We start from the raw sequence: 25808 nt of genomic DNA, 5'->3' as shown, positions 1-25808 counted from the left end.
CTAAATACGTGGACAGATGGAAAAGATACAAGAAATGGGGATGAAAGGGGGGGAAATAGTGTTTATAAAGCTTTCAGCAGGCTCTGGGTAGTGCTAAGAAAAGGCTTTAGCCAATCCAACCTCTGTTTTTTAACTCTGCGACCGCATGACTTTGGGAAAGCCGCTTGAACAATTCAAGTCAGGCACAAGTCTGCGGGGAGAGGATGACCCCAGGGGTGCTGGGTGCAGCGTGGGCACCCCGTCAGCTCACGCCGCATGGCAGCCGCCACTGCACCCTTTCCTGTCACCCCTGCGGCCACGGGCAACCCTGCCAGCCACCGCTGCCCCGAGCGAGGAGAAGGGTAAAAGGATTGCTTTGCTGGGTGCCGATAGCCCCCAGCACTCGGCATTACTTGGCAACGGAGAAGTGGCGAGCAGCTCTGGCGTTACATCTCCCGTGCGCCAAGTTAAATGCCCTGAAACGGGACATTGAGCTCTGGGAACTGCTCTCGGTAGTGTTGACTTTCAGCTGTGTCTCAGCTCCTGTAAAAGGTAATATTTACTCATCTAAAGAGGTATCGGGCATACTTTGCATGGGTGTTCCGAGTTAAAAATTGTCAGTCAGGGCAAACAGATCTTTGGGGTGAGCTAGAGGAAAGCGAAGTACGTACGCTGCGTTATTACAATTCTTTTCAGAACAAAGAGTGTGACCTGGGGCTCCTCTCCGCTGCTGAACGCCCGGTTCAGCAAGTCTGAAAAATCACTGCGGTGTTTTTTGAGTTCAGTCCTCCTTTAGGTAAAACCTATTCTGTTTTATTCCCTTCCGTTGGTGCGATATTTATGGTATCTCAGTGAGTCAATAAGCTGTTCGTTTGAGAAATGCACCTCACAACTGTTAAAGGAAGCGTTTAGGATGGCTCTGCTGGAGGCAAGGAGACTGATTAGTTCTTCACAGGCGCCTTGCAGTTGCAGAACGGGGCCAAATGAGCTATTTAGCCTCAAATATCAACGGGAGGCATTTTCACACGGAGTGGGATCCTGGTTTTAATGGTTCCTGCACGTGAATCTCGCTGCAGGATCTGTATCTGGGTCTTTAATTTTGCAGCAGTGCCTGTCAGGAGGGTGCTGCGTACCTGGCGTTCCGGGTGGATTGGGCGCTGGTTTTGTGGGAGCTGGTCTTTCCCGGCACGAAACAACTACTTCACCTGGGTGAATGTGAGGTCACAGTACCGTGGTGGTGCTTTGTTGAGAGTACAGAGGAACAAGGAAGTCATTTCTGTATTAGAAAAAAACCAACAAATAAAATCGGGACGAGTAGCGTAAGGGCGATGGCGAGTCCGTTCCCACCGCTGCGAGGTCCTGCTCCTCGCCTGGTGAGCCGCTGCGGGCCTGTGTCCTGCGCTACGGGCCTTTCACGGCAGATGGGGTCATCCTGGTGGCAGGAAGGGGGAGCGTGGGTCTCCGGAGCTCCGGGCAGAGCCGCCGGCCCGCGGAGGGCAGACCCTGGCAGGCAGCCCGCGGCCGCCGCGGTTCCAGCCCTGGCCCGACCTACCGGCGGGGCCGGGACTCGAACCCGGGTCCCAACGCCTGTCTCCACCCCGAGGACCCCGTTTAGGTGCCCGCCGCGTTCGCCGGGCGGTGGCGCTCCGGCAGTGGGACGGCCCGCCCGGAAGCGGAAGTGGCGGTGCGGGTCCTGGCGCCGTTGCCGAGCGCCGGGCGGAGGCGCGGGTCCGCGGCGGCGGCTCCGTCCCGTCGCTATGAGCGCGGCCGGGCTGGTGTCTGCCACGCCGCCGGCCCCCGCTCCGCCTGGGGCGCCCGCCACCGCCATGCCCCCCGGCCCCGAGTACTACGAGGAGGAAGAGCTAGAGAGCGCCGAGGAGGAGGACGGCGAGCGGAGCGCTCGGGCCCGCGACTCCGACGAGGGTTGGTAGTGTGGCGGGCTGGGCCGCAGCGGGGCGGAAAGGGGCCGCGGGGCGGTTTGGTGCCCTGGGGGAGTGCGGGGGTGGAAGTGGGAAGTGGAGGTGGCTGGGGCTCCTGGAGGGCGGTTGGGGGGCTCTCACGGGGCTGGCGAGTTGAAGGAGGGGGCCGCTCTGCACAGGGGGTGGAGGAGAGCGTTTGGGAAAGAAAGGCTTGGGTCGCCTTTGGCGGAGAAGTGGTCTGGAGCAGCAAGAAAATGCGAAAAGACCCCAAGGGCCTGTTAGATCGCAGGGGTTCCCTGTGGAAGAGTAGAAAAGCGAAGCTGATGCAGAGGTGGGATTGAAGTGGTTTCCCAAGTGAAGAAGAGGCAGTGAGGGGAAGGGAGAGCACTGGGGAGGTGGGGCACAGGGTAAAAGAAGGGGGGAGGTCTGGTGTGCGGAACTGGGTTCTGTTTCTGTGCTGTGAAGGGGCAAGGAGGCAGCTGAGGCAAAGCGTGGACAGAAGTTAGGGGGTGCGAGAGGGTGGTAGGGGAAGGAGGGGTTTTGTAGAAGGGCCAGGAAAGCTGTGGAGAAGAGGAAATGGAAGTGAACCCCAGAGTGTTCTGGGGTGTAGGATCCATGAAGTAACATACAAGGGAGATGAAGAATGACCCTTGGTCGGTGCCTGTTGCTCTGTCCCCTGAAGTCTTCAATCACGCCTGGTACATTCATGAAGGAGGTGCCAGAGCCAAACCTGCAGAGCCTTACAAAGGATGACAGCACGCTGGTTGGTGTGGGGCCCTCCGTGGCTGCGCACAAGTAAAGTGAGCATGGAAGTCCTTTATGGTGACCTAGACATCTAGATATTTTTCTTTCAGTTAAAATTTCCTGGTTTATGTTTGGTGTGTTTTGTCTTAATACATGTATGCTTAAAGGAGGTTTTTTTTCATAGTTTAAGAAAAATCTGAGAAATGTTTTCTTTAAGGGACAGGTGCCCCCCCCGTCCATGCGTAGGGAATGCAGCTGCAGTTTAGGTTTACAGCTGCACACTGCCTACCACAACTCCAGCCTGGAGACACTGACCTCTCCTTGGGGAGGGAAGGTCATGAATTCTTGGCTACCCATGTCTTACAAGCCTGAAAAGGCATAGCAGAAAACTAGCGGTCCCATACAGCTTTGATTTGTTTATAGTTTATATTATCTGTTCATAAAATTGAGGCTATCTTCATGGTAATGCTGGTCTTTGTTGCATGTAAATGTTGAAGGACTTCCATGCGACGTGTGGCTGAGAAGTCAAGTTCAGATCACATTAAGTGACTTTGTTATCTTTAACGAGACCTTTGTCTCTACTATGACCAGCATCTGGTCATAGCGTTTTTGTTTTGGAGTGTGTCAGGTCAAGATGCAGAATCAGTTTTAGCTGTTTCAGTCATTGTCTTCCGTACAGTATATTATGTCATGGGCAGAACCATAGGAGGACCTCTCTGAAATGTTTTTCAGAATCTTTAGACTGTTTCTGTCTCCCCTTTGTATGTGTGAGTGTTAATGTAGAACTTGTTGTCTTAAACTGGGAAGAAATTACCAGGCTATCTTAAGTTGAAATTGTTTAGACTTGATGTAAGCTGCTTTGCAAAACTATCAGTGGATTTACCTAGGTTCACTTGCAGGGAAGAGATGAGATGGTTCGTTTCACTTCTGAATTCATCTCTCCAGAGGCCTATCTGGTTGTGTATGTGAGGTTAAATTGCTTGTTTGGGGATTTTTTAATTTGTTTGTTTCTTTGTTTTTAAATAATTTGCTACTTCATTTTTTTTGGTTTTTTGTTGTTCGTTTTAAAATACTTCTGTAGCTTTAACAAGTCATTCTTTACCTCGTTTAGACACAGAGGATGCCAGTGAAACCGACCTGGCAAAACACGAGGAAGAGGACTTTGTAGAGATGAAAGAACAGTAAGTAACTCATTCTAATAAAAAGTAAAGTAATGTTTTATTTACTTGGGTTTGGGTTTTGTTTTTTTTTTTGCATAAAACTTTGCAGTGTTTTGGGCCAAGATGGGAGTCTTTAAGTGCCTAGCCCAATGCAGTAGTAAATGAGTCCATATACTTTATTTCTTCTCTCCTCAGTTACCTTTTCTGTTCCAGAAGTGTTCAAGAAATTAGGCACTGCTGCTGTTTTGAACAAAGAAATAGGTACAGGTTTCTGGGAGTAGCTGAGTTTTGCTTCAAATGAATCCCACTGCAGTCAGATCTTTTAAATAAAATAAGGATCTACTTCATATAAGCCAGGCAAAAAGTAAGATGCATATTAAAATCCTTTAAACAATAGGATGCTAGCCCTGTCCAAGATGACAGGCCTTTTGGAGACTTGAAATAGTTTCCTTTGATGTTCAGGTTTATTTGCAGTATTTTGTACTCTTTCTTACTGGCAGAGACCTGTTTTTGTACAGGTCAGGAAGAGTTGGCCTGTGTTAAACCACAGATATGTGAGAAAGGAAATGCAAGTTTGCAACAGCGCCAGGAATAGACGTTGGGGTTTTTTTTCTAATGTCAAGATCTACTTGAGGAAATGCTTTCTGTTTTATAAGTAGGGAATTATTACACAAAGTGGTAGAATGATTCTGTTGTAAAGTTTCTGGTGTCTGTAGATCTAAATGTCATTTTAGTTTTCAACATTTTAAAAAAATAATCCTATTTTACCTTGAACTATTTCAAAAATAGCTGGTTTGGGTGCATTGTAAAAACCATTGGGGTGGCAGGGGTTTTAGACAGAATGATAACCTATCATTTGAATAATATTCTTTTAGTTGTTATTTGTTTTCTGAAGTTCTTCTGAAAAGTTTTTAATTCTATGTAAACACATTGTAACCTAAACAGATGGTGAAAATTATATATGTTTGTTTTTCAAAGTAAAGTTGCGTGCTCTCTATCTTTGTAGGATGTATCAGGACAAACTGGCATCTCTGAAGAGACAGTTGCAGCAGTTGCAGGAAGGTAAGCTTTGAAGGGGATAGCTTTTTTCTTAACAATTTTCAGCACTTTTCAAAGGTCAGAGAAGGGTGGGGGGTTTGAAAGATGTAAGCAGCATCCTTCACTGAATGGTGGCTCTCGGTCATGCTGCTTAGGGGAAAATGTCAGCCGCTTTCCATCCTTTTTCCCTCCAAACACTTGTAGTCAGGCCTCTGTGTACTAAAACATTCCTTAAAAGGAGCAGTCAGCTTTGGGGGGAAAAAAAAACAGGGAACGTGCTTATCAAAATTAGCAAACTAGAACTGTAGTTTTCTGACTTCAGATATTAGTATTTGTGTTTCAAGTGGTGTATGGCTCTTTGAGAAAGTTTAATACTTGGAAAAAATAAAATTTCAATGGGAATCCACAATTTATTTCAACTAGGTACTCTTCAGGAATATCAGAAAAGAATGAAAAAGTTGGACCAGCAGTACAAAGAAAGGATACGAAATGCAGGTAAGCTGAAATTTCTTTCTAAAATGGTGTGTACAACTTAAATTAATGGGGTTTGTAACATCTAAAGAAAAATAGTGATAATTCTGTCCCTTAAAGGAACTTGTTGGAGCAAAAGGGTTCTTCTGCTTCCAGGGGTATAGTGTAGGATTTTTTTGAGAAATGTGACAGGATCTGTCTTGATTTTTTTTCTTCTTTTCCTTCATCAACGTTGTGTGCTGACTGTTTACTGAACACTAACAACCAGGTTTAGTCTCCATTTGTGTGAAACGGTGCAAGTAAAAATGAAACAATTTTTTCATCTGGCGCCATGCCTCATCTACGGTCTCCCACTTTGCCTCATTCTTTTGCGCGACTTGTCTGAACCCTTCAGGTGCACCGTTCCTTTCAGTTTGCAGGAATGGAAAGTTAGGACTACGTGCTTTCCCAAAGATCTGTTTTGTGCCCTGGAACAATGAATGCAGAGGGTTTGCTGTTGAAACTGTTATTTTGTATAGCTGTGACATGGAATGGGCTGCCTGTACTTTGTGTTCTGACACACTGTTTCAGGAGCGAAGGCCCAAGTTAATTTTTAAAGTGCCTAGCTCTCAGCCCTTCTGGGTAGCCTTTATTGTGTTACTGCAGAGAAATGGCTTGGAAATCAGATCCGTGTGCTTGCCCTCCCTCTCTCTTGTTTGTTCTCTTTCTGGTAGGTTCTTATCTTGGATACTGAAGCAAGGCCTTTCATAGAAGCTATTATCTGGAAATAGGAAACATAGCTGTTCTTCCTTTAGAAAAGTTGGGTGAATTCTGTAATGCCTGGGCTGTTACTCTGGGAAATACAACAGAAAGGCAGTGGCAATTGTATGGTGGCTAATGCACTCCAGCCTTTGCATACTATGAATTGTGACTTTGAGATGGTAAAGGATTTGCTTGAGGAGTTTAAGGAAATTGAACTATTTCTTGTTAACAGGAATCCATCTTCTGAGATGAATTTCCTGTAGTAATATAGGGTTGTTTTGATAAAATTAAGACTAACTGCAAACTTGTATTTTTGGCTGGCAAAGACCAGTGCTGCAGCAACATGTTTCTTCCACAGGAGGGCAGATGGTGATAACTTTTAATTTTATGATAAAAAATCCAACTGCCTAGTGCTACAGGAGGATGGTCTTTTATGTTTATTCTTTCCCTTGTTGAGGTTTGGGGTTTTTTTGTGAACTCACAGATATTAAAGCAACAGTTTAGATTTATCTGTATTTGATTACCCCTGAAATACTGCTTCCATGCTCAATTGGTAGAGCCCTTTGCAAGCAAAAGGTTTGACTTTTATTGGGCAGTTATCTTTGGTGTCTATTTTGTTGGGTTTTAAAATTATATATATTAAAAACACAGTAGTACAGTGTTGCTCCAAAATGTATTTGAAGCCTGTGATCTTTACAGAAGTTTTTACTATTTCAGTTATCGCCAAAGCTTAATATGCTGGTGAAATATGGTGACTTGAGGACTGATCAGATGTCTTGGTTTACTGTTCTTGCCATACCTTGAGTAAAAGCTTTATTTTGGGCATTATGTCCTCCAGGAAACACAAGAAGGGGCTCATCCTGCTTAATTTCAAGTTGTGAGGAATTGCACAAACGTCAGTAGCAGGACTATTGGACAGCCAAAAATCCATTCACCTCATCAATAGGTCTGACTTGAACTAATCATTGCCATGTGTTAGAACTTCACCTTCGGTGATACATAACAATTTTCTTGCTTGCTTTCTCAGGCATAAGCAGCCTGAAATCAGACACACATGAGTTAAGTAGATGAATCTTCTAAGAGCTGCGGAATTATTTCTGTACCAGTCATTGCTAAAATTGATGAAGTTGGCTTAAACTGTGAATTTTTGCCAGGCATGCATTCAGCTGTATGTTTCAAACTTCTATCTGGGAAGTTTGTATCTAGTGTTAATTGATTGTAATTAAACTGGAAGGAAGATGGACTACATGCTTAGTACTGCTGGGAATGGTAGCTGAACTGAGTGGATTGGAATGCTGCTGTGTAAGCTTTGCAAATCTGCTTGACGAAAACTTCCATTAACAGTGTATTTTTGTGGAATTTTTTCATAGTTACTTTATTTTCAGCGTAAAACTGCGACGTGAGAGTAGAGGTTGGATGAGTACATGCACTGTTTAGTTCACTGCCTCTTGGCTGCAATATTCAATGACTTAAAATGTTAGAGAAGTCATTTTGCACATCTTTGAAGATAATAAATTAAGTCTTTCTTCTCTTCCAGAACTGTTCCTCCAGCTGGAAGTAAGTACTCTTAATTTATCAAAATACATATTATCTGGATGGAAGAGGTATAAACCCTCTGTTTCATCGACTAGTGCTTATTTTCTCACAAGGATTAAAGAGACTTTCTTCCTGTAGCTCACTTTTCAAGTTTTTACACTTGAGATGTAGTACAACCTATTGTTGGTAGGTATTACTTCAAGTGACTTCTGGACTTTGTCATTAAAATAGTATTAAAAGAAATATTTTGGGCTGCTGTACGCTGGCTGCATTTGCCTTGTTTAAAAAGCTTAAGTTGATAAATGATAGTGCTGTTTATAAATCTGAAGAGCTCTCTGCTAGAGACTTGATATGTTATGCAATGTTAAAATGGTTTTAAAAAATAATTAATTCTTTTGCCAATATTGTACTGCTTCCTTAGTCATTTTTAGATGTTTTTTCTGGTGATTATGAATATTGATAATCCTTAGAACTGGCTACAGTTTTGAACTGAAAAGTTAATCAATACAGCAATTGACAGAAGCTGTTGTGATATCATTAACTTGAGTCATTGGTTCCTTCGTTAACCTTTTTTGTTCTTTTGGTTTGCACTAGACAGATCAGGTGGAAAAAAATTACGTCAAGGAAAAGAAGGCAGCAGCAAAGGAGTTTGAAGATAAGAAAATTGAGCTTAAGGAAAATTTAATTGCAGAATTGGAAGAGAAAAAGAAGATGATTGAGAATGAAAAGCTAACCATGGAATTAACAGGAGGTAAAAAGAAGATAGGCATCTGCCATTTGTCTTATCCACTCTGCTACTGCTTAGAAAAAAAGATAGAAAGGTAGTGCTGCTGGTTTAGACAGACAGCTAGTGTGAAGGCTTTAAAGCTTTCCAAATGCCAACAGATGTAGAACACATTTTAATGGAGAATAAAAATTCAGTGACCTGAGTTACTAACAGGTAATCAAAATAGTGGCAGTGAAGCAGCAGCGTGCATAGGCTTTCTTACATGCAGGGAAAGGGGCTTCTTTAGTTCTTGTGATCTGGCAATAAAACTCTGAGATATGCCACGATATTGACCCAACCAGCGGTGCCAGGTTGTAAACTGTGTCCTTTGTTTCTCCACTAATAAGCGTTCAAGAAGTTGAAGAAAGGCAAATGATAAAGGTTGAAATATGCTACGTAAAGCCAGAAAGATAGATTTTTGAGCTACATTTGTGTCCAGATGCTGGAAAATGGACATTAAATGGACAGATTTCTTTCATGAGACCAGTTGGTACCCTTAGTGCCTTGGCAATGCTCTTTGCAGCAATTGACACAGGGGAGCTAAGCGTAATTAGCCTCCTTCACAAATTGTGTTGCTGTGATATTGAACCAAAAGTGTGATTTGATTGTCTTTTTGAGAGCAACTCCCTCACTGCGTGGACAGATGATGTTGGTTGTGTTGCTGAGGCCTGCCCATGAGTTAGACCTTTTATATCTTTCTTCTTCTACAGAAGTTATGTAAACTAATTATTTAATTAGTGTTCAGAAGCGAGAATTAAAACCTGTTTGGACATATTCAAGAGTGCTCTTGGCTTTGTACAAACTGTTAGTGCTAATCTGGTCTGGGAAACACCTTGAGGTATGTTGTTTACCTGATTTTTTTTTTTTTTTTTTTTAATTATGAAGTTTAGTTTGATCTTACAAACTGTACCTTAGCCTTAACTTTCCTGTTGTTATCCTAAGCCTGTGTTTGCTCCCTACCGAGTTGGGATACGGTACTAATCTTGTAAGCAGATTTTCATTAGTGGCGCAGGATGTGACCTTGAGAATTCTGCATACCAGTGTTCTAGGAGTCTGAAGGAATCCAGTTTCTCTGTCAGTGGGACAACTCTTATCAGGATTCAGATTTGCAGAGTTAAAGGGAGACTGAGGAGGGGTAAAAAGAAATATTTAGTAGTCTGATTTGAGGACCACGTTAAGCCTCTTCAGGGAACTATGTCCCCCCATTCTGTTGTGTGTCTTGAGGAGATGAGCTGTTTCATCAAATACAACATGTAGGTAACTGTGGAGAAGAGATCCATTCTGTGCGTGTTAGCCCTCCCTCATCTCCTTCCTTCCAGACAAGCTGAAATCCAATGTGATTTCCTTAGAAGCAAAAGATTTTTGTTGTGAATGTGTGCTGGAGGCTAGGAAATAAGATCACTGGGACTGATACTGACTTGATGGTTTTCAAAACCCATGGAAGTTCAGCATATACAAGGATGCAAGTTAGCAACCTGATGCATAGGCTTGCCTGTGGGTGTTGGGAGCGTTGCAGTTCTGTTAGGTTGCAATAGCTGCCTCCTGTTCTGGAGTATTGTATAGTGTGGTTCTTAACTGTTAAGTCTCATGCAAGACTCTGTTTCAAGTTAAATCTGTTGGTGCTTTTTAGCAGCTCTTCAAAACTTCCTTCATAAAGTTTTAATGAATCGAGAATCTCAAAGTTCTTCAAATGTTTAACATTAAATGGAAGAATCTCAAACTGGTTTTTTGTGAAAACTTGTTTGGTGCCAACTTTCAGCTGACTTGTCACAATTTTAAGATACAGGACGCTAAGATAGAGAAGCAAATTCATCTCTGCCTTATTCACGTTTTAAGCAATATAGATAACAGCTCTGTGACAACTCATTTGAAACTAATTTTTAAAAAGGAGAAAAAGCCTTCTCGAGTTGGCTGCATATCGCCTTGAGTAAGTGCTTCAAACTGCTCTTCTGAGGCTCTAGAAAATCGGTCTTGACAGATGAGAAGAATGGCTTTTATCATAACATTTGTTCCCTTGATGTGCAGCATGGTCATCCTTGTTCACCCTTGAGATAAGGAGAAAAGTAATTTGGTGTGTTTTGAACGTGTGTAGCTGCATAAGGTTTTAGTATCTAGAGGGAGCCAAAGAGGGTTCATGGACTTCAGTGCTACCTAGGATGTGATTCAGGTGTACTTAAAGATGAGCAAATATTTCTCAGCACATAGAAAGAAAAGAGAGATGATGTGCTTAGCATTTAAGATGTGGTCTCTTGCTTGCCAGTTCAAGGTATCTTTGTAAATTAAGGAATGATTTGTGAGAGTTTGTCCCAAATGTCTCCAGGTAGTCTGAACCACTTTACTCAAACTGTAATTTTCGATAATTACTTGGTGATGACACTTGTGTTTCAATTTTAAACAGGTTTTTTCTTTTAGTGCATATGCTACAGTTTGTTTCTTGTCAACTGCTGTTCTGCATGTTATTAATTAGGTTCATTTCATTAATCATAATTTGAAACATTTTTAGATAATCTGAATTTAAATACTATTTGTGTTTAAAATTATTCCAGCAGACTTGTGTAAGTCTTGAATGCAGTAATTATCTGTATTCCTTTGACAAAGCTATTTTTACAGCTCAAAGACAAGAAAACGAGAGCAATTGATTTGTAGCTGATGTTTTACATGTGATTAACTACCCCAGTTTTGTTAGCAAAGAACCCCATGAACTTTGCCTTTTAAACGATCTATTCAAAAGCAGATAGCATTAGCATTAAAGAAATTTACTCTGAATACTTTTAACATCGTAATGCTTGTTATCTGTACCTGAAGGAGCTGTAAAATGCCACCAAACCAACTGTGCCGCTTCCAGCCAAGGAAAGCTGTAACCATGGCATAGCAATGCTGTTGCTGAACAGTGACCCAGTATGAAGTAGAACTTGTATTTGTGGTCAGCAGTTTCACCTTGGATGCTGGAAGCTATCACCAAAAAAAAATAAAAAAAAAATATCCAATTTTCTTTATGAAGGAGGAAAGATTATTTTCCTTGTGCCCTGTGTAGAAAGCTTCTGTATCTTACTCCTTTCCCTCTGGTCTTATCAGCTCTCCAACTTCATTACTCTACAGATTCAATGGAAGTGAAGCCTATTATGACAAGAAAACTGAGGCGACGACCAAATGATCCAGTTCCTATCCCAGACAAGAGGAGGAAACCTGCCCCTGATATCCTTTTACGGAGTCACGGGAGGGCTGTTGTATTTAAAGCTGGCACGCTACCTGCATCTCTGTTGTGTTGTACAGGAAGGAAAATGAAATGACGTGCTAGGATCAGATTTTAATCTAGGGAATACTGAAGCACAATTTGTCATGTGTAATGTTTGATAAACTAATATAACACAACCAGTCTTCAGAGATCCCTTGGTATCCGAACTGACTTACTTGATTTTATTTATTTTGTGAGAATAGTTTGAATTCTTCAGGCAATTTTTTTCACAAAGGAAAAACTTTAAAAGAACATTATATATAATGCTTGAGGTAATTGATTCCATAGATAGTAAATGGCTTTTTACATGAGCCAAAGCTTTTCTCATTTCAAGATGTGACAAAACATTTGCCAGAAAGATCATATTTGTCATATGAAACTAGTTTTTCCATTTCTGATAAAGGCTTCAGATCTCTAGTCCAGATGAAAAGATGAAAATCCATCTTGTTTTCATATATCACAAGAGAGAAAAACATGTATATGTAATCCTTCTCTTCTGCCTTGTCGCATGTTTCTTATAATTAAAATGTTCCTTGGCTTCTGGAAATATGTTTTTAGCTCCTGTGTGATGATAGGCACTTCTTCTACTTGTATATTAAATTCACCTGGAGAGGAAAGCAATGATATTTGCTTTGCAGAGGGTTATTATTAGATTCCAAACTTGTATGGCTTAAATCAGATTAAAAAAACTTATCGTACAACTTTGGAATGACTCACATTTTCTGAAGGCAATATCAAACCTTGAACTTGAGTTTGTGCAGGATGGTCACGAGCGTCTCCAGTTTTTAATTAACCTCCTTTCTGGTTGGAGATTCTGTTTGCTCTTTCAGGGGAAAAAATAATCTATTTATTAGTGCCCCTATCGCATCCAAAATAAATGAGTTTCATAGTGAACATGACCTACTAATTGAGCATGATATGGCAGCCACAGTGTGAAACTACCTGCCTCCTCACTGGGGAGAGGATTAAAGTCCATCAGAACCAAAATCCTTAAAATGCAGCCTAGCAATCGTTAAGATATATCCTTACTCAGAATTTCTCAGAACTTCTGTGTTATGAGATTTTTGGTTTTGTTTTCAGGTGAATGGTAGACTTTTATTTATCCTCATCCACACAAGGATGAGTTTTGTGCCTCTGGCTTATTTTCTGGGGTTTTTTTTTGAGGTGGGTTTTTTTTGTGTGAGTTTCTCGTCTCTTCTCCTATCTCTCTATTCCTGCTTACTGAGTTGCAAAAGGCTGACTTCTCCTAGGTTTGGGTGGAATTCAGCTTCACTGTACAAAATCAGAAGCAAGTCTGTCGTGTTTCATCTCCCGGATTGTTCTCTACAGAAAGGCAAGATGAAAAATACTGAAAGCGCTAGTGTTTGATGCCTTCGTGAAGTAAATGTCAATGCACTAAAGGTTTTTCATTGATAGTTACGTCTGAGTAAGTTAAAATGATTTTGCACTCTTACTTGCTGCTAAATGTAAGGCTCTGTGGAGATGGACTTGAGCTTTTTTGTTATATGAATTAATACAAGTATGACACTTATTAAAAGCATATGCAACTTTACAGAGACCTTTTGGCTTACGTTTAGTCAAGTGAAATGTCATCGAGCTTTAATTTTTAGCCTTGCTTGTCAAGAGCTTATGAGAACCTTAATTCTGCATACCTCAGCTAAATTATTTGTTGACTGATGAGCAAATAATGGAGGACCTGAGAACACTGAATAAGGTAGGGATTATTGCTTGACTTGTATTTCTTTGTTTTGAAAAGAAAGCTGATGCTTTCCCCTGAAGAGAACAGAGCTCTCTGGTTTATGTTCCTCTTTGAGATGTGGGACTATTTCATCCCAGTAGGCTTTCTGAAGTAGCACAATAAAAGATTTAGCAAGATGGTATCTCCTCCCTTTTATTTTAATAGGTTTAATTAACCTAATTAAAATGACTGTCACCTGAAAATGTTACCTTTTGTCTGAACCAAGTGATGAGCTATCTCAAGGAGTTTCTTTCTTCCTCTGCACGGCTGAACAGATGTTAACACGTCTTTCTGTGAGATCACAGGCTGCCTCTGGTTTAGACCTCGGTGTGGGTGGTGGTTTTTAGGGTTTGGGGATTTTTTTTCACCCCACTGTCATAATACTTGAGCAAACTGGACAGGGTGCACTGTGTATGTTTATAGTTTTTCTAGATTTGATTAACCTATTGCTTTCTTGCTAAACACTTAAAGGCTTATCTAATTCCTTGTAATAGAGGCTGCTCATTAAGGCTTTTGAGGATGATAGTGGAGCATGTTTTTTGTGCCAGCTGTTGAGGTGTCCCTAATGATTTATCTCCTGTATCTTTTGTACCCTCAGAAATGTTGGATCATGTTAAAAAATCTATTGTGTTAGATGGATTTGATTTTTACTTTAGTGGATTATCTGGATGCTCTCAAGTTCAGTTTGTAAACCTGTTGTATCATGATACTGATTATCTGCACCTTTGGCAGTGTACAGCCTGCTGTTCTGGTTATGTGTTATGCCACTTAACACTACATTTAGAAAAGAACTACTTAAAGTATGGAAAGTAAGACTATCTGAAATTATTACTGCAGACTTTTGTGGCTCATGTCAGCTCTCTAACGCTTCTTTGCTCTCTTTCCATGTAGCTTAAATCACCCAAGAGACCAGGTGAGTTAACAGTTGCATTGGAACTTGTTCGGAGTCACGCTGTTTTGAACAGAGAATTCTATGGTAGACTTTTCAACTGTGTAATTTGACTGTATAATTATTTTGACTGTGTAATTGCTGTTCTTTGTGGAGCTGCTGTGGCGAATGGGTGCTGCGCGGAGTCTCTGCGTCTGTTCAGAAGTTTGTCAGAGGTGGGAAGGGAGGCATGCACATCTTTGGCTGAAATATATGGCCATGGGACAATCTAACTGTGTAACAAGGTTTTTCCATTATATTCAGATGGATCTGGGCAGCTTGCCTGCTTGTCAGGTAGATGGAGGGATGGAGAATTTATGGGTTTATGCCTCCAGCTCTCTAGATGTATCTATACATGTTATTTCAAGACAGAGTAGTACTAAGTTGCCTGAGTAATTCTGACCTTTTTTAACTACTTTAGAATTAGAACAAAATCAAGGATGTATTGTCTATCACCTACTTATCAACACTTTTTTCAGATAAATCTTATTTCAGTGAATATTATATACTCAAGGCAGAGGTTGAATTATTTGTCCCCATAGAGAATATTTTTCTGATGGAAATTTGAGTTTGTAGATTTCTGTGCTTGTTACTTCTGCTTAATATGACCTTATTAATTGCAATTCTGCTGTCAGATGTGCTACTATGTGGTGGACACGTGCTGGTCTTTAAACGCACTCTCTCTCTCCTGTTCTCAGCCTCTCCCTCCTCTCCCGAACACCTCCCAGCTACACCAGCAGAGTCTCCAGCACAGCGGTTTGAAGCCCGGATAGAAGATGGAAAACTCTACTACGATAAGAGATGGTAAGTCCCGGTAAATTTCTGTTTTAATTAGTCTGAGTGTTGTGTAGCAAGATGACCAAGACTGCGGAGAGAAATTGCTTTGATAAAAGAATTTGAGGGTAAAATGTTTTTGGGGGGCAGTTAGCCACTTCCTCCTAGGACTAATCATTGTGACTTTGGTAAATCAGAAGTGATAATGGAGTGCTTAGACCTCATAGACTTTCAGAAGCAACTACTGGCTCAAATAAAAGACTGAAATCTTTTCTGTGGGAGTCAGTTGTGCGCACTGTGACTCTTGGGAAACGTTTTTGTCAAACCTAATGTTAAGTAAGAGAGCCAGCAGTGGCTGCAGCGTGACATAGCTGTGATGCAGGTCAGGTAGGGTACAGATACTCTGCGATTGCAGGTACAGTGGTGTCAACACTGTTCTGATTTTGTAGAACACCAGCCCATCATTCCACAAGGTGGCGGAAGAAATGTTGTATACCACATGAGCAGAATGAAAAATGTTTCTAATAAGAAATCCAAATAACCTTTAAAGATCAAACCCACATGGGAGAAGCAACTTCAGAATTGCTGATTGGATTTAGCTCTGTTAGGTTTTATGGGCATATAGCTGTGCAACTCTCGCAAAACGCAAGGAAAACAATAAATTTTGCAGAGAAATCTTAGTAGGTCTTAAACTTAATCTCTGAGACATGCAAAACTGGATAATCAAGGGGGCAATCTAGTACTACTTGAGCAGAAAGCAATTTTCAAGTTGTATACTTATTTGTAGCCTACTTTGGTGTTCTGGTGGCTCAAAATAACAAGTGACACGATTGTAATTTTATCACGGAAAATGATAGGCGTGAAGTTTGTTTTCTACACAACAGCCACCTTGTACGGTTGGTCAGTTTTTCCTTCTGCTAGTCTTCTGACAGTGAAGTTTCATCAAGGGTTCAATATATACAACTCTGATAAAAGCTGCTGTCTGGAGCTTGAACTTCGTGAAGCATAAAGCAGACATGAACTGAACAGGCTACTTGTCATTTCACAAATTCACAAAGTTCCTTTTTTGCTTTCATAATTTTTTTTGTGTAAGGTGACTGTTCTCTAGGGTATATGTGGATGAATAAACTGCTCTTCAGAATTTTTAAGCCTGTGGAGTACTGTAAAGTGTTGCATAAGTTAAAAAAAAAAAATTAAAAAAATGATGGGATCTGGAATAATCTGTCAGTAAAGCGCCCATCAAATCTAAACCTGGAAGAGCTTCGGTGAGCCCAGATGAATCTGTCAGAAGCGCAAGCTCTCTTTGAAAGATATCTAGTTGGGACATAAAACATTAACGGACGTTTTCATCTTGCTAAATTCAGTTGTCATGGAGGTCTCACTGTCAGGAATTCCAGCTGTTGCCTTTCCTGTCTTCCTTGTTCTTATGCTGTTTTAAGAGAAGTATTTTACATTTTTTGGCTGTAATAATCCTGCTTAGATTTTTTGATTGATAGTAATAGTACTTGTGTAAAGTAGCTGGTATTTTAAAATAATGAAATAACTCTTGATAGTGGGAGGGTAATTTTATCTAAGGTGTATTGAGGCTGTAGCCCAGAAATAATAAAAGTGACAGCTCAGGAGTGACTGCTTTCTGTGTTGCCTGACAGCAGCCATGAAGGACCATTATCTCAAAATAGCAAATGTTTAAGGCTAGTAATGGACTCCCTCAGTTCTTGCAGAGGCGTTTCACAAACCTATCTCCGAAGTGGAGACTTTGTATAGGGAGTTTCAGATGGATGTGGAATTAGACTTCAGGTTTTTTATCCTCAATTTGCTCCATGCCCCCCCGTCAGTTCCTAAAATACCGTTCACTGTATAACAACCATCTTTTTGCTTTTAGCTTTGTATACGATAATGCAGAGTGATTTCTTTCAATCTTCTGATGGAGATACAGTTGAAAATCTTGGCCTTTCAGCAAAATATTTTGTAGCAGAAAGTGGTATTATTTCTGCTTACCTCACTTGTCAGTATTGTGGTGTATTTTCCCTGCTGCAAAAGGAAATGGTGTTTGGCACTCTCCTTCTTTTGGAACCCAACTTAAATTCCATTGCATTTTTCATCTGAGGTGTTTTCCTCAGTTCTACCTCTGTGGGTATATAAATTCAGCAAAAGGCTGAGACATGAACTTGTAACTGAGATGTACCAGGCTACTGTGCCTTCAGCTCACCGGTTGCTCTGTGTGCATGGAGCATGAGACAGTTGAGACAAGTCTTCAGTGAAAAAGTGCTGAACTAACTTGTTATCTTGCCTTTTCTGTGCACAGTTAATATAGATTTACTGATGGATGGTAACTCGTGATGTGAAATCCAGGGGCTGAAGCAGCTTCATGTGTGTCATTAGCTTTGGAATTCACTGATAATCAAAAATTGGAAGAAACAGCTTTGGAAAAATTATTTCATTATCTGTGCAGGCACAGATACCACTTGAGAGTTGTCATTTGCAGTGGTATCTTTTGCACTCGGAAGTTTGTGCGCTGATTCGGTCAAGATCATCAATTCTCCTTGCTTAAGCACTCACAGCATGGCATGGTAGGATGCTGTTGGACTGAGAATTTTATGTCTTGTCTTAGTGAGGTCTGGTTTGTAGTAGCTTATACTGTTCCTTTGTGTCAATTAATGATCATCTGAGCTCAGTAAACTGAGATTTTAGGCTCAGATCGTTGCTGCTATTACATTGCTCTGGAACTCACTGACATCCTTTCTGTTAAAATGAGGGAGAAAGAATTATGGTTGCGCACAAGTGTCTAAAGGTTGCAGAACTTGAACTTTTTCTTATTACCTCACTCAAAGCTGACACTATCAATTCTTGTTACTGGCAAGCAGCATCAAAATTCTGAGTGTGTGAGCCAGTAGGAAGAGATGATGGAATAAACTATTGGAAGACTTCCATATTTACAGTATGGTTGTTGTAGAAAGAACTGTAAAGATTATACAAAGCCATGCATTTTGACAAATGGCTGTCAGCCAGTCAGACTGCAGGGAGTTGCATACTGAGTAGCTGCTGGGGGAATCTCTGTGCAGTCATTCTGCAACTTGGATTGCCCGGTTAAATATGAACCACATCACGATTACAGTAAAGGTGGAAATATAGTTCTGCTTTTATAACTACAAACCATTTTGGTACTCTCTTGATTAAGATTACTTAATTGCAAATAAGCTGTTTCAGTATAATTCATTCTGCCTATGGAACTCTCCTAGGCAGAATAAACAGAAACTGGGGAGTTTTGCCTAGCACGCTTTGCAGCACTTACCAGGAGCATGGTCTGCGAAGAAGGCAAGATCATGAAATCAAGCAATTCAGAGTTATGAGTTTGGAAGTTTTTGTTTTATACAAACTGCACTAAGAAAAAATACATAGCATGACTAAAATATGATCTAAAAGGGGAAAAAAATGGATGTGCTTAGGCACGACCTCCTTATGGCAGGTATGTACAGCTTCTTATGGACTCAGTTACCCATCGCTTACCATTTTGGGTACTTTCACAAAATAAGACAGTATTAGTAATTTGAGGTCACTGTTTAAACAATAAATAGATGGCACTGAGGACAATTCACTTTGTTGGTGCACTACTGATTTTATATTGGGGAATGTGAATAACTTTTTAGTATCTGTGATTTGCTCTGTCACATTTTATCAGGCATAATATGGAGTTGCCTTCTAAAATCCATCCTGTGTCTGAAAAGTGAAATTAACTCTTGAAACCTGGGCTTTTTGCCAGTCAGTGTTCTCCTGTCTTGTGGCTCAGTGCTCTGCCCCTCCCTCTTTCAGATGTAAAATATGTTTACAGTAATCTGCGTACAGAATTGAAGGTGGATTGAGGGAGCTTTATGCATTCTGAAGCATCATTTAAATGCAAAGTGTGTGTGTGTAGAATCAGACCACCCCCTGCGTTGGTGAAGATGAGGAAAGTGGAAAGACAGACTTCATATTTACTCTGTCCAAATGCTTGTACAATCCTAGCTTGATCCATCATATTACTATTTCTTTTCTCAGTCTTTGGTTTCATGTGTTTCCTTTTATTTATTTTGTTTTTGCAGGTACCACAAGAGCCAGGCTATTTACCTGGAGTCTAAAGAGAACACTAAGATCAGCTGCGTGATCAGTTCTGTGGGTGCCAACGAGGTAGTGAGCTGCTTTGTTTGTTTTTCATGGGAGTGGGGAAAGCCGTGGGTCAGCGTAGGCAGGCAGGTGGCTGTCTAGTAAGGGCTAAGAGAAAAGCAGTGTTACGTTCAGAAAAAATGGGGAGAACTGACACATTGCATCTCATCGGCACTGCATTCATAAGGACCGTTTCCATTATTTCAAGAACATACATACAGTTGTTATTAATGCAAAATTTTTTTAAAAAAAAAATCCCATTGGGAATCCAGAAGATGATGAGGAAAAATTTTTGTCACCAAATCTAGTTGTTACAAGAGGAGAAAATTCTTCCTGCTCAGTGCTCAAGCAGTACATCAGCTGGGCAGAGGGAGCGGTTTCTTCTTTGAAGATTCCAGACACTTCAAGGAAAGAAGCGATAGACTTGAATGCACTTCTCTTTAATCAGCCACTAAAATAACTTTAATTTGTTTTGGCAGCTAAGGGAAAATGTTTCATTTTCAACAAAATGAGTTGCATATGGGATATGCTTTGTATCACAACTGTTCTCCTTTCAATAACAGTTGTTATGCTCAACGGTTGGTTATTTAGATAAAGTAGTAGTAGTAGTGTGCTAACGGATGCATTAAAAATATAGTACTGCTAATTTGATTAACGTTATTACTGTTAACTTATAGCATTTAAACTCAATCTTTTGGGAGGATCTTACCTGAAACCTGAAGGAAACGCAATCCATTAATTATAGTTGCATGAATTCCACTTAAGTGAGACAATAGGTTTTTGTTTTAGTTTTGTCAGGGGTTTTTGAGAGAGGCTGGGGAGGAGGCATGGCAGTTGTTTGCCCTGTGATGGTTCGTTGCAACACTATAAGGCCAAGGGAGATAAATATGTAACAGAATACTGAAATGAGAAGGTGTTCTCTTGGGAGCACGATGTGCACATCTCGGATTTCTTCACGCGTTCGAAAGCGTGGTTGCTAAATTGTGATCTTCCTAGGTGCTGCTTGAATTTAGAAGCTGGAAGGGAGACCTAGATTTGAGATCTCTAGTTGTAGACTGGAGTCAAAAGCTGAGAGCATTTCTGAAGGAAGTCATGGTATTCAAAGGAATTTTACTGAAAAGGTTTGCAGAGTGTCTCCCCACCAGCATTTCCATTGATGCTCAAAGTGAAAAGACATGGCTAAGAAATGTCGGAGATGTTATGGCATACAGTTTGCCTTCTTGTGGCTGGGGGAAGGAAGTAGTTAACAGTGTATCAGAGGCATCTTTGTTCATATGAAGGTCTAAATTGGTTTTCTTATACTGGATTTGAATTTTGTAGTTGGCTATGGGCCTCTCCAACACAGAGTCTGAGCTGTGATGATCCCCCTTAAATAACAAACAAAAAATATCTTCCCAGGCCCAAATTCTTTAAAAATTGGTGATGTGTTTAGATCTAACAGAAAATATTTCTGTTACTTTCGATGTGATTTCCTTGGAAACTGTGCATCAAATACTGCATTGGTGGAAATCATTGGCCAAGTGCATGGAACCAATTCAATCATTTGCCTTTTCACAACAATAAACTCTTCAGTATGTGGGGAAAGCTTTTTTATTCCCACAAGTTCATTCAGCAATCTGTTTGTTGGAAGTTGAAAAAAGGAGGAAGCTTATTTCTTGATTACAGTCTAGGAATAAAAGAAATTCACAGAGGGATTTGGTTGTTTCTATTCACTGTCTCTTTCAGATCTTTGGAATTAATAAATGTTACCGTATTGCAAAAATACATTGTATGTCTAAAAGATCAGTTTTAAGTTCAGAATATGTCTTGATGCTTTTATTTTTCTAAACTGTGTGGCACATTTTAGTGTTAATAAGTAATTTCACTATTCTGGTCACTTAAAACTGAATTTTTATTTTCCCCCAAATGAAACTTAACAAATACACCATTCCATCGTGTTGTGGTAGAATGTAAAACTGTACATGTTTGCCCTGTATGGTTGCTCAGATTATTAAATTTATTTTATATTGAGGACTTCTGATAATAAAGTCAATTTATAATTAAAATAATAGTGTTAAGTCAGTCTACCATGCCAGGCCTGTGGCTAATATCATACCTTAAGCAAAAAAAGTGTTGGATAAATTGCATGCCAACACTAACTTTATAGTCCTTTGCAGGAGGCAATATTGTATCCTAAAATACTCCAGTACTAAGAGCTGGATAACTTTTATTTTCCATCCTTTTATTTAAATATGTTTAAATGCATTAGAATGATAAAATGCAGAGGAGTTTTGCTCAGATTTGATTTTTAAAGTTACAGTTATTTGGGTTTAAACTTCTTGAAAGTGATTTTTTTCTTTTTAAATTCTGAGTGGCTGCCTCCATGGAAGTTATTTGTCCTTTGAAACATACTGAATATCGCAAGTTATGTGAATTCTTCCATGCAGGTGTTTAAAAAAAGAAACCCTTTCATCTTCAGATGCAATTTATTTAATACATTGTGAGAAATGCTTCACTGAACAAAGTCAGAATAAGCTTTTCATTTGACTAACAGTTACTTGTCTGGGCAAATCCCAGGATAGATAATTTTATGATCTGTGGATCTAGAGAGAGTTATTCTTGATTAGGTGAAGCTTAATGCCAGAGTTCTGTTGTGAACTGTAGCAGAAGGAAACTTAACTTTCCTGATGATGCTTGGAAAGAGTAATTGCTCTTGGTGACTGTTTTGAGCAGGAAGTTAAGGTGGTAAAGTTACAAATTCGTTTTCTACTCAGGTTGCTAATGCGTAATGTGGGGAGGGAGAAGGGATTAAGCTAAATCGTCTCTATACCCTGAGTAACAGATGTTCAGATCCGACAATAAGAATACCTGGACTTATTTGTCTGCGTATTGCTTACTGTGGGTTTTCCCTTTTTCTCCCCAATATATCTCCTCGCCCCCTTTTTTTTCTTTCATGCAGATCTGGGTAAGGAAAACCAGTGACAGCACAAAGATGAGAATCTACCTGGGACAGCTGCAGCGAGGTGTTTTTGTGATTCGTCGACGATCAGCAGCATGACTGTGCTCTTCCTTGGTCTTTTTTTTTTTTTTTTAACTGATAGACAAACCTCTAATGGGGAATGGCAGTCTGTTCACTCATCTTAGCAGCAGAGAACTCTGTCATGACCTTTTACGAGACAGTTTGTGGCTGGCCACATAATCCCCAGTAGTCCTTAAATCTTTAGTGATACCCAAGCACTGCCCTGGACTATCTCCGGATTTTGCATCAAGCTTCTGTATGCTCTCTTTACATTTTGGGTGACTATTTAAGAAGACTTTGCATCATACTGTTTTCATCGTTGTTTCATGGTGCATAGATGGGACTCGTATGTGGAAAAGAGCGTAACATTTGTTTTGAATCAGACCAATGGAAGAATCTTTGTTTGTCAAGACCTGAGGTTATTTGTTCTTTTTGGTTTTGTTTTCCTGCAAGGCTCAGATGTTGGGCAAAAGGAGATTAATCTTGCCAGCTTTCAGCTGCAGCCAAGATGCATCTGTAATACCTGGTATATGACATCAGCTTTATTGGATGAACTGTTTAAAGACTTGAGCACTGAGGCTTTTTTTAGGAAGGTGTGAACAGCTTAGAAACTGCTGAAAATCCAGTTGATTTTAATGTAGTTAAGCAGTCACACGTGGTTAATCAGAAGCTTCCGTTTCTCCTCACATTAAAAAACCCTTCAATGAACAAGCCAAGAGTATGTCTGTTTGCTGAAGTCTATTTCCTGAAATAGGCGGATGAGTATAAACCAAAGGATTAATTAACTGGACTTTGCAGATAGCGAGACTATGTGACCGGTAGGTTTGAGTATAACCACCCGTACGCGTAGAGAGGCGAAAGGTAAATTTCTCTTTCTTCACTGATGCTTAGAGTAATGGGTCACACTGGAATCCTGTGGACAGAAGATACCTATCTGTTGTATCTTCCAAAGAAGCCTGGTACAGAGTAGAAAGTGGCATTGACATGCTCTGAGCGTATAGCCAAAATATTCATTCCCTAAAATGTCACAGAAAGGTTTCCCTTTGAAGGGTATTTTAATTGCTGGAGATAACACTGGCTTTCTACACTTATCGTCCAATAGCACAAGTGAAAATGCTCAAGTGGTGATATTAATATACTCCCTTCCAAGATGTTTAAAGATCTGACTCTGGCATTCCTTTATTATTCCCAGTCTTTTGCTGATGGCTGAAACCATCGATGCCATGTGTGACTGCGCTGGCCTGAGCTGCACAGTGTGCTGGCAACCCTGTCAGATCTTTGCCTTCTGTGCAAAAGAACTTTGTGCTCCTTTTGAATTACTGGACAAAAAGTTGTAATTTCTGCCTTTATTGTTACCTGTCACTTTGAGGCATCTTTTTGGTTTTGCTTTTGAACTGCCTTCTTGTTCAGCATCGGTCTAGCCTTTCTTTCATATCTGGATAAATGGAGTATTTTAAATTACTGTTTCCATTTCGTTTACTTACTGCAGTTGGGTGGCAGTCACATCCCGATAACTGATGAACGTACGTGGCTCTGGAGTGGAGTGTTATGGCTGAGTTTCTGATGTGTTGCCTTTGTGGCCGAGACACCTATTTTTACTGTGTTTAGAGTTTCAACTGGATCTGGAGCCTTGGCGAGGAAAGGAGAAGGGTGTCTGTTTCCCACCCCTTGAAAATGTGCCATCTTTGCTGCAGCGTTAGTCAGGTGGAAAGCAGCAGGCTGTATTTTGTCAAGTTAACAGCGTACTTAATATCACTTAGCATTCTCTGCACGTGTGACAGGTTTTTAATAAGGTGATGATGTACCAAACAGGATTTGTCACTGAGCCTTAAAACGAACATCGTAGTTCTTATAATAAAAAGTGCTAAGTAAATAGCAGGATTTATTTCCTACCTATGTCATTTTATCAATATTTGTATTTGTGGAAAGAGCTGGCAACTTTAGTTCAATTTTGGGGCAATATCTTGCCAACCTGCCAAGAGCAGGTGATCTCTGCTGCTGTGATGTTACCTGTTTTGGGGTAACTTTTAAAGGTATTGGTAGAAGTGTGGAAGTGCAGCAGCTCAGAACCAGGTGTGGTATAGATGCACATTGTGTAAGCTTAATTATATAGCTTCAACACTGCATCTTAATCTGAATCAACATCATCTGCTCACCATCCCTGTTCCTTGGCAGAAGGGAGGAAAGAATAGCTGCTCTCGCAGCCAAAAGCCTGTCTTCCATCAGCTGTGGTCTTATATTGCAGGGGGTGAGGGGTGTGTGATGGGATGGGACACACATTTCTAGTTCACACCTTCAGAATTTGCATAGTCTTCTGGAAAATACCTGTGGGACTGTTCCACCATCTCCCTCTTCTGTAATTCCCCTCTGGATGCTCTGCTGTGCTGAGAAAGTTACTGTGATCATGAGGAGTCATGCATTGTTGCAGATAAGGAGTTTAGCTTTGGACTGCAAGTTGTGGTGAAAAACAAACCGAGAAAGAATGAGGACAGTCAGCGTTCGGGGTGGGAAGGAAGAAATTTAAGTCTACTGCAGTATTGCTGGGGAGATGGGTTACGTAAACTGATCCTGATTGCAGGCAGGGCTTCAGCATGGAAGTTGTCAAAACTCGATCTCAAGTTCTTACTCCGCTCTTTCACGCTGATCTTGGACCTCCAGGAAGGATGTGCGAGGTTTGTACAATTGTCAGAGTTCCCTGCCTGTTGCTGACTTCCCGGTGCCCCTGAATCAACCTTTGAACTATAATTTCTGCTTTTCCCAGAGGCTTTTAACGCTCTTTGCTCAAATTTAACTGCTACACTGGAGGTATTTTATTTTTAAGTCTACTTCATCTTTAGTTTCTTATTTTAATGAAGTTAGTCTTGCAGTAGTTGACCGTAAGAAGGAGATCTGTCTCCTCTTAACAAAGTACGTGAATATTGAATCCTGTTTTTTCAAGCAGGCTGTTGTGTAATGGCCTGTGCTGTTTACAAGGCTGATAAAAATGCAGTGCCTTATTGTGCACTCAGGGAAGCAGTACATTTTTATTTTTTTTTAATTCTAGAAGAATGCTCAAAATGCATTCTGGCGAGGATGAGGCATGTGGAGATCAGGAGTATAGATGTTGGCTGTAGAAATGAAGATTTCCTGCCACTGGTTGGAAAAATAGACGAGTTACTTGGAGATGGACAAGGTCTTGCGTGAATTCTAAGAGAAAATTGGCTTTTCTGTCTGCTCTTTGACTGTCTAACATCAGTCTTTTGAAGAATTCAAACCCTCAGTGAACAGAAATGGCTTTGCTACAGTTATGAAAAGATTTAATCCTTATTATGTACAGCATTTAAAGTGAATTTAAGAAATGGGTTTAACTCCTGGTTATAGTAATTTTAAAGAAAGCTGAACCTTCTGCCAAAAATAGACTTTTATTGAGGGTTAAATTATAGTTGGCTGTTGACTTGTATTAAGCGGGTTTTGCATTGCCCTGAGAAATGGACTGTGATGTTGATCGAGTGCAAAATAAAAAAAGATTTGCCCCCCAGCCATCAGATGTTCAAATGTTCCATTTGAACGGGAAGCCCCATCACTGAACCAGCTTCCAGTGGCTTTTTGACATCATACTCTGAAAGGTTTCTCCAGAGGCTTTTTCCTAGAATGAATGTTAA

At 40.6% G+C, this 25808-nt stretch overlaps 1 protein-coding gene across 1 annotated transcript; it reads left to right on the top strand.

Moving 5' to 3' along the window:
* Positions 1–1651: 1651 nt before the first annotated feature.
* On the top strand, positions 1652–24627 carry SUDS3 (SIN3A corepressor complex component SDS3). Its single transcript, XM_075769831.1, has 12 exons — positions 1652–1902; positions 3754–3823; positions 4809–4864; positions 5264–5335; positions 7590–7609; positions 8183–8339; positions 11454–11549; positions 13242–13303; positions 14219–14240; positions 14954–15059; positions 19109–19193; positions 22108–24627. The coding sequence occupies exons 1-12, from the start codon at positions 1737–1739 to the stop codon at positions 22204–22206; spliced, it is 1011 nt and encodes a 336-aa protein (XP_075625946.1). The 5' UTR covers positions 1652–1736; the 3' UTR covers positions 22207–24627.
* The last annotated feature ends 1181 nt before the right edge of the window (positions 24628–25808 follow it).

Source organism: Balearica regulorum, chromosome 17 (assembly GCF_011004875.1).
Source record: "Balearica regulorum gibbericeps isolate bBalReg1 chromosome 17, bBalReg1.pri, whole genome shotgun sequence".
Taxonomy (NCBI): Eukaryota; Metazoa; Chordata; class Aves; order Gruiformes; family Gruidae; genus Balearica; species Balearica regulorum.
This window is presented reverse-complemented; position numbering and strand designations above follow the sequence as displayed.